Source organism: Micrasema longulum, unplaced genomic scaffold (genome assembly GCF_059751315.1).
Source record: "Micrasema longulum isolate JH-2025_06_02 unplaced genomic scaffold, ASM5975131v1 h1tg000572l, whole genome shotgun sequence".
Classification (NCBI taxonomy): domain Eukaryota; kingdom Metazoa; phylum Arthropoda; class Insecta; order Trichoptera; family Brachycentridae; genus Micrasema; species Micrasema longulum.
The window spans coordinates 360,023-369,346 of record NW_028277768.1 but is presented as its reverse complement, the minus strand read 5'-3'; the positions used below and the strand labels follow the sequence as shown (position 1 = coordinate 369,346).

At 37.5% G+C, this 9,324-nt stretch overlaps 1 protein-coding gene across 1 annotated transcript; it reads left to right on the top strand.

Moving 5' to 3' along the window:
* Positions 1–1,194: 1,194 nt before the first annotated feature.
* LOC148280517 (uncharacterized) lies at positions 1,195–9,220 on the top strand (the record flags this gene model as incomplete). The annotated part of the gene is made up of 6 exons (XM_088228261.1): positions 1,195–1,458; positions 2,482–2,626; positions 4,798–4,939; positions 5,909–6,110; positions 7,818–7,947; positions 8,563–9,220. Coding segments are annotated over 6 exons (1,318 nt in total), but the record flags the coding sequence as incomplete, so codon positions are not given.
* Positions 9,221–9,324: the final 104 nt, after the last annotated feature.

Genomic DNA, 9,324 nt, shown 5'->3' with positions numbered 1-9,324 from the left:
AAGATGGCTTTTGTTTTAAAGAAGTTAATATGTTAATTAGGACCCTAAACAGCAAAATTCTAAGTTTCGAAAACGATGTCTCAGAAGAATCATGGGTATGTGGTGGTTTGACTTTGAAAGGACTGAAGTAATAAGATAACGGGCGCAGCGAATCCCGGTTACAACAACTGTCATCAAGCGTAGGCGATACGTTTGGCTTGGTTATGTACTGCGGATGCCTCTCGAGAGCCTTACCCATTTTTGCCTACTTTACAAGGCACCGGGTTCTCGATGTCCTGGACGTCCACTGCTGACTGTTCGTCGGCAGTTCATGTCAGAACTACGGGATAGGAACCTGACTTGGTAGGATGCACAGGAGCTGGCAGCCAACAGAGATGCCTGGAGGATCTTGTGGACAACATATGCTCCAACTATGAAGCGGACGTGGAATTATGATGATGATAATATGTTCATCCAGGACATTGACAAAAATACTGTTGTCTATGTAAGTTCAATACTGCGGATGAACCATTTGTCAAAATGTTCAGGAGGGACAAAAAACCTTGCGATTTTGTAAAAAAAAAAGGTTGATAAAAAAATTCAATGCAGTCTATTTTGTATTGTTGATTTATATTACATAATCTATTTTTACTATCGTATGCTTCTTTAGGAAGTTAATTGTGGCGGTTAAATGAGCAGTTACGCATGGCATTTACGCACGCGTGCCTTTTCGCAAATCGAGTATAGTCTGTAGTGTCATCCGCTGTATTGGATTTAAGGATATACCCGGTATTGTTTGCTTCTTTAGTGGGAAGGATTCATTCGTGGTACTCAATTTAATCGAATGAGAGCAGTCCATTGGTCAATTTCGAAATAAAATACACCAATCAATGCAGCTTGTCCCATTCAACTGAAAATGCCAAAAAAACATATTTGGATTTTTTTGGCTCATACGCGCTATTGATCTTACATAGAAGCTACATTCAACTGTCAATAATTAATTTTACTCACTGAACTGAAATTATCTCAACAGATCCAGAATTGTTTGAGAAGTGAATATTGGAAGTCTAGGCCTCTATACAAAAATACTCATATTTTCCACTTAATATCAACTTCTCACGTAATTTATCTGCAGAGACAGACAATGGTTCATGCATAATATTTCTATGTATATAATGTTGAATTAATTATTTATCTTGTATTATTTGTTTCAAGTTGTCTAGCAGCCCTCGGCTTAGTGGAGAACAATTCCCCCAACATAGTCGCCGCCATGCTGGTTTCCCCGCTCATGGGTCCTGTCATGTCTATCACCTTCGGAACTATAATTGCCGACCGAGAGCTGCAGCGGGTGGGGCTCGTAAGCCTCGTGATGGGAATGTTGATCTCCTGCCTATTTGGCTTCATATTTGGCCTTATCCTCGGGACCACAGATATGCCTTGGGGCTTTGGCGATTGGCCGACAGAAGAAATGAAATCAAGGTTTGTAATTTTAGATGGTTAGTTTGTTTATTTAAACAAACTAACCATCTTGCTGCCTCTAGGGGTAGACGGAGAAGATAGAACGCCCCATCACTCTGTCTTTGCATACCGACCTCGCTTCCTCTACATTCATGTATATTTGTTTCATGCACGCACACTGATTATTCTGACTTACGACATGTCAATCTTTAAGTACGTATTTGTTGAATTTGGTCATGCAACGTCTTTCTAATTTTCCAAATCTATCGGGCACTACAGATCACATATACAAACGCAAAATGTCCCGCCACTACAAAAAATATGCCTTGCCCCAAGAAGGCCAGGATGAGCAGATCCAAAATCAAGACAATGCTCATTGCGTTTTTTGATATTAAAAGACTGGTCCATCACGAGTTTGTACCACCTGGTACAACTGTGAATGCAAAATTTTATATTGAAGTGCTAGAAGGAATGAAACACAGGATTCAGCACCTTGCTTGTCACCAACTACCTGGCCAAAGCAGGGGTTGCTCCTGGCTCTCCCCGGCTTCTTTTTATTTCCATGCTTGAAAGGACCCACGAAAAGAAAGCATTTTGAGACTACCAGGGTAATCCAAGCAGCTTGTACCTCGGCCTTAAGGAGCATTTGAGGCAAATGAGGCCTACCGTGGTGCATTTGATGCCTGGGAAAATTGCTGGATCCGATGCATCAACGCAGGGGGAGCTTATTTTAAAGAATTTGGATGTGTTTTATACTTACTCATAATGCTAAGTTTGTCTAGATTGTAATTTTTTCACCACAGCATGTATGTCTCAGCTTTATAAAAATAAGTTCATCAAATTAGTTGATCAGTCAATAAAATTATGTGATCATGGCTGTTAGATGCACAGTACCGCTCTCTTTAAGTTGACATATCATATATCATGGATGCTTGATAATGGCTCCACTTATTTAGGAAACCATAGCTTCACACCGTATCAAGGTAGGGATCCAGAGGAGTCACATTCTTATCATTGTTAAAATATTTTTCCTGTGAATTTCAGAGGAAACGTCCGTTCGTTATGGATGGGTGTTCTGTGGGCGCTAACTTCAGGCTCAGGTGTAGCCGTGGCTCTGCTCCAAGGTAGTGCAGGACCTCTGATAGGTGTTGCTATCTCTGCTTCATTACTGCCACCTGTTGTCAACTGTGTAAGTCAATAATTAACCTCAAATCTAAAGTCTTCAATTAAAGGATTTCAATTATAAATAAGAAATGATATCACCATACCATGACCAGACTGCACATCGTAACTAGATCGGAGCGCTAAATCTGCCATTGCTTTTGTTTGTGTACTGTTTAATATGAACTAACATTGAACGCACATTATACTTGCCAATATTCTCTCAGTACGCATCTTCAAAGTGACATTTCAAGTGAGCTACATATCTGCGTATGTGCTGGCACTGCACGGACTATGCTGCAGAGTTGAATTTTCAAGTCTGACTCGCTCGAACTTAAATTCTGCCTTCCAGAAATTAAAAACCGATCCCGTGGAAAATTTTCAAAAAGCCATTTAAAAAATCACAACTCAGAAACTACGCAAAATCGCGGAACATACATGGAGGTGATTTGGATACCCCAAAATGTGATTGCATCCTGTTTCTTTAAGATCCTAGCAGTATTTCTACACTTTAAAAGTACACAACACGGCATAGTTGAATTCAAATCAGGAGTTGCGTACTGAGCGACGTCTACAAAGAAACTAGTGGGTCAAAACGTAAACCTACTCATTTATGAGTAGTTGAGTCGCCTTCTGTTTGATGTACGTATGCGGCTTCTGGACTATTTTTTATTCTATGGTTAGGAGTGAAAATGATTTTTTTATCCATCACCAGGGTTACATTTGCCGAGAATGCGTATACAAAAAAAAATGGATGGATGTTATTTTTTTGTGTATAAAAAAAAGTTTGTTATTTAATGTTTAATGACAGCATTAGTTTTTTTATGGATCCCAATTAGATTATTTCATTCAATTCCTTATAATTTCTACCCATTTATTTCTTTTTACTGGACTTTTGGTCATACTAAAATAATATCAACTAACATTCTATACATTTTTTAAAATCGCATTCCTGACTAAAGTGCATCCCTGAGCAGAGTTTGACATTTGCTAAAAGAATTCTGTGTTTGAAAATAATTGATTATTTTATATTTTGGAATTCAAACATCAACAAGTACTTAAATATTTTTTTTTAATATCTATTATTTTGAGATTGGGAATTCAATCATAAGCAAGTACCTAAGTACCTATTTACCAATGAAAAGTTATAACATCTTTTTTATGTTTATCCGAACGGTTTTTACTAAAGATTTTTTAGTAAAATTTTGTAAGTATACTTAATTATGTTTAATCTTAAGAGGAAACGCGGTCCGATTTTTCTTCATACAAACGTATTCACGTATTTTCTCTCTGAATTATGGCATTAGAGAAATGTTTTTTTTCAATAACAACAACAAACTATAACGCCGTTTTCCCTAAGGGTAGGCAGAGAGGATAGAACTCATCACTCTATCTTTGCATTCAGATCTCGCTTCCTCTACATTCATAGATCTTCTCATGCACGCGTGTCGATTATTCCAACTTTTACCATGTATTTGTTGGATTTGGTCATGCCATGTCTTGCTCGGTCTTCCTTTATTTCTGCATCTATGAACATTCAAACTGTAAATATTTTTACCCGTTATTTCGTTGTCCATTCGCTCTACATGTCCAAACCAGCGCAAAGCTCTCTTTACACATTATAGATATTTACAATTGGCAAGTCCCTATGTTGTTTCGTTTTTAAAAAAAAACTATTTTTAAATAACGCAAAACATACCGAAACAGAAAATTTTATTCTGATTACTCTGTCTAAAAAAATAACAAAATTTAAAATAAAGAAAAGACGATTTAGTCTATTCTAACAAAAGGTCTGACATGCAGTTGTCTTTTTCGCACAGTATCGGGGAGGCATCTGCAAGACAGTGACAGAAAAACAATGTTCGAACACCTGTTTATTGAAATTCTCTGTCCTGACAATTTATGTAAACCGAAACACAAAAAGAATAATGTATACGTACATATCTAATTTGGACTAAATACAATAATTGATATCAAACTTTTGATTGTGTGACTAAATACAATAATTGATATCAAACTTTTGATTGTGTTAGTTTAATCTGTTAGTGAGAACTCAAACCTAGCAATAGCAGAGCATTGCGGGGTTCAGCTCGTACCTAATAAATTCAAACATATTGCATTATAATATTCTTCTCTGACGGTGTTGTATAGTTCTATGATTACCTACTTATATTTATCTTACCTGTGTGTATTTTCCAGGGATTGTACTGGGCACTGGCTTGTATCTGGCTGAGATATGACGGGGTGAAGATTCCTCATATTAAAGGAGAGGAATACCGAGGAAATAGTTCATATGTTCCTCTCTACTCCGATTATATTCCGATAGAGTTTGCTATCAATGGTAACTATATTTTTCATCAAATATTTGTCCTGTATTTGTAGGTATGTTAAGACTCCTAATCAGAAATGTATGAATGAAAACAATTTATGGTTACTACGCATTTCTTATTTTAATTTTGATGTTTTCTGTTTCTTCTTATTACATTATTTCACGTCCGCTCCCTAGTTGGAGCATATGGTGTCCGCAAAGATCCTCCTAGCATCTCTGTTGGCTGCCAGCTCCTGTGCATCCTCCCAAGTCAGGTTTGCATCCCGTAGTTCTGACATGAACAGTCAGCAGTGGACGCCCAGGACGTCGAGAACCTGATGCCTTGTAAAGTAGGCAAGTGTGGTTAAGGCTATCAGGAGGCATCCGCAGCACATGGCCAAGCCAAACGTATTGCCTCCGCTCGATGACAGCTGTCACCGGAGTTGGCTGCGTCCGTTCTCTTATTACTTCATTCCTCGCAAAGTCAAACCACCGCCCACCCAAGATTCTTCTGAGACACCTATTCTCAAAACTCAGAATTTTGCTGTTTTGGGCTCTAGTGAGGTGCCACGATTCGCATCCATAGAGGAGAATAGGTGTTATGCAAACGTTATATAGGCGGCATTTGGTTTTGACTGAGTAAATATCCGATCTCCTGACAGCCTTCATACTGTTGAATGTGGCGCCTGCTATTTATTTATTTAACACTTTATATACATATACAATATATATATGTATAAGGGCGGGCATATTGCCTTCAGGCAATTTATTCCTACCTACCCAAACCGCTATTCCTAGCCGCACTCCCAGTTTTTTTTTAAAGCTGCCATTTTCTTTTTCTCATTACTGTCTTCATTACTTTTCTCGCTTCCTTCGTTTAGCTAGAACAAAACAAGTACAAACTGTCACGCCATTTTGTCCTGTTATCATTTATTATCCTTATGGCATGTAAGATACTTGATCAAAATGATATTATCATTAATATTTCAATTTAATTTTCAGGAATAGTCAGTGCCTGCCTTACCGTGGTCAACGTAATCTGCATCTTCGTAACAGCCATTATGGTCCTGAAGATCAAGGAAGTTGCCGCTCCCTATACTTCTAGTCCGGAGCTAAGAAGGTTCTGGCAACAAGATATTCGAGTGGTGAGAGAGGACAATAGAAACAGCACCATGAAGAGTGCGGAAGAAGCGGAAAGAAGAGAGTAAGTCAAAATACTTTAATTCCTGTTTATGTAAATCGAATTCTGAGAGATTAAGTTATTATGGACAAACAGCAAATGACATCATTAGTATCCAAAAATTATTTTATTAAATCTATCTGGAAATATACTTTAATCAATCTGGTAGTGCAATTTAGTTTTTAAAACTGTATATCACAAATATCTATAGAATTTAATTAATTTATTATAATTTTTACCCTGCTTTGCCGGGGATCGAGTTGAACTGAATTTTCATCGGTTATAAAAAACATATTGTCTTGGTATTTAAATTTTATTTATTTCATAATATGTAATTTCATCTTTGGATAGTGGTAAATTTGAAAATTTCACATCGTTATTACTAAATGTGATTAAAAATTAAAACAATTCAGCCTGATCGTAGAACAACGACGCAAGTGATTTTAACCTAATCCTAACTAAGTATCAAATGGTATACTTTTGTACTTATCAAATTGTGACAAAATGTCAAAAAAATAATTAAACAACACTCATGTTATTTCAGTTTTATTAAAAATATTTGAAGTATTATTTAATTGTGCTCATGGTTATAAATAAGTAAAGAAATTCATGAAAGAAATATATTGAAACAGGCACCAGGAATTCGCAGACCTGATAACAAAAGTACATTTTTTCCTCCCAGGATCTGTTCATTATATAAGTTAAATAACAAATAACTGGAGATGGAGAATACCTTAAATAAGGGAATATGGAAGTCTAGGCATGTACAGGGCTTATGACCTGTCATTTGCTGGTTTAAGTGGCCACTTTACACACTGTGTAACATTCACCATTTCGCCTATGTTTGAACATCCATATTTCTTCAATTCTTCCATTTGTTGATTTAAGTGAAGTTAAAGAGCTGAAACCTTTATTGCTGTGAAGAGATTCATCTGACTGAATTATTTCACATACTAGGCAATGCCTGAAAACAATTTTTAAATTTTTAAACTTCTTCTTGGATCAGTTGGTTTCATTACAATATTTGAGTTTGTCCAAATGTTCGTAGACAAAAGACTGGATTTCACCCCCTCGGGAGTCATTAAGATTAACAAATAACAACAGGGATGGAGAATTATTATTATTATTATTATGGATAACTTATATAGCGCCATTTTCGTAATAAAATACCTCAAGGGCGCTTTACATGGTGATTCTATTGTTAAGTTAATTTAATTGAAGCTTTTAAATTTGTAATTTAATTAAAATAATTTATTTTGTTGTCACGTGCTACGGATTTATTCAAATGATTTAGAGAACAAGTGGGTTTTAAGTTTTTTCCGAAAAATCACTTCACTTTCACAGCCTCGCACCTCTGCTGGGAGAGCATTCCATGCCATAGGGCCTGCGACCGCAAATGCGCGTTCACCAAATTTAGTGCGCTGTTTGCGTAGAGGTATAATAACTTTTCCTCTCGCCGTAGACGTAGCTGATCTAAGCGTGAGACGCCTGTCAGCTAGTTCATCTGGAATAAATAAGGGAATATGGAAGTCTAGGCATGTACAGGGCTTATGACCTGTCATTGGCTGGTTTAAGTGGCCACTTTACACAATCTTAATGACTCCCGAGGGGGTGAAATCCAGTCTTTTGTCTACGAACATTTGGACAAACTCAAATATTGTAATAAGTTAAATAGTTGAAATGTGCAAAGTATATCTCAAACTAATGTTGATATCACATGTATTTTCCTAGGTTTGTGATGGAAGATCTTCCCTCTGATGACCTAAGCGAGAGGTTGGACGAGGCAGTGAGAGAAGCCATAGATGATGACACATTTAGAAAAGTTAAACGTGTGAGCTATCAAACGCACGGTCCAGAAAATGTAAGACGTAATTCTGATGCAAACAATTTTTTTTTAGAGTAGCCATCGAGTCTAAACCCTCGTCTGGTTCTATTTTACATACAGAACTGTAAACTTCATCCGCCTGGACACAGAAATACAATACAATATTGAATTCAAATAATATTCTTAATATCATCTATATCTAAACACATTACATGTGAAGGTGATGCTTTACATCATAAAAGGAACCTCATCCTCGGGGTACCACTGGTTAAACCTGAGGATGTTAAAGAGCTCACCCTCTACCTAACAGCCTGATACTTTACGGATCTGGGCTGGGAGGGGCAGATTTTTCCAGACCTGGGCTTCGAAGTCGAGAACTATTCACAGGTTGCAGTGACGTCACGAGCTTGCATAGCACTGACCCCCACCACTAAGAATAAGACCTCTCGTGACTGGCCTTGCTAGCACTTTGTACAATTTTTCTCTCTCCTGGATGGTCGACTGGTTTGTAGACACGAGGTGTCACATCTAGAGCAACAATATAATCACACCAAAAGTAAATTTATCTCCTATAATGTTGATGTTTACATAGTTACCATTGATATTTGACATATTTTAGTATTTCTGATTTTACAATTTTTTATTTTCAAGATTGCTCGTCAACTTCTCGGCTCCTCTATTCGCCACCCCCCCCTCAGCCGATCCACCTCCCACAAGACCTGTCCGACCCGCCGTGGCAGCGCAACGTCGGCAGACCTCGCCGCCCTCGATAAACTGGTTACCGCCCTTCTCGGGACCCAGACCCACAACTCTCCCATCCTTAACCGGCTGCAGCAGTCCCGATCCTTTCGCTCCAAGAGGACCTCCACCATGTCCAACGCCAGCTCGGTTCTGGCCACCATTATGGAGGGAGGGCTCTGCAATGCGGAAACAGAGAGGGAAAATGAGAGGACGTCGTCTTGGTCGGAAAAGGTTTTTAACCATCCCACTGTTAGCGCTGCTATGAAGAGCCTGAAGTCTGAATCGAAGATGAATATTCAAGTAAATAATCCTTTACTAAATTCAGAAAAAAACGAAAATTTTTAATTTGGGTGCAAGAGATTTTCCAAAGAACTAAGTACATAATTGTTAATAATATTGCTGTCAACCACTTGTTAATTTTCATGCGCCTTTCAATGTATTATTTGTCATCTGAAGACATGAGTGGATATTTATTTATTTCAACGGACTTAGTCCATTCAAAAAATGGTAAACACATATCCTTATAATACATACAGGCACAATTGAAATAAATTACAAATAAAGAAAATTAAAGCTAGGACGAAAAATTCAATAATAATTACTACCTCAAGACAAGATCTGGTCTATCTTAGTGATTGTATAAATCTAGAAAGACTTGCACCAAAAAAGTCC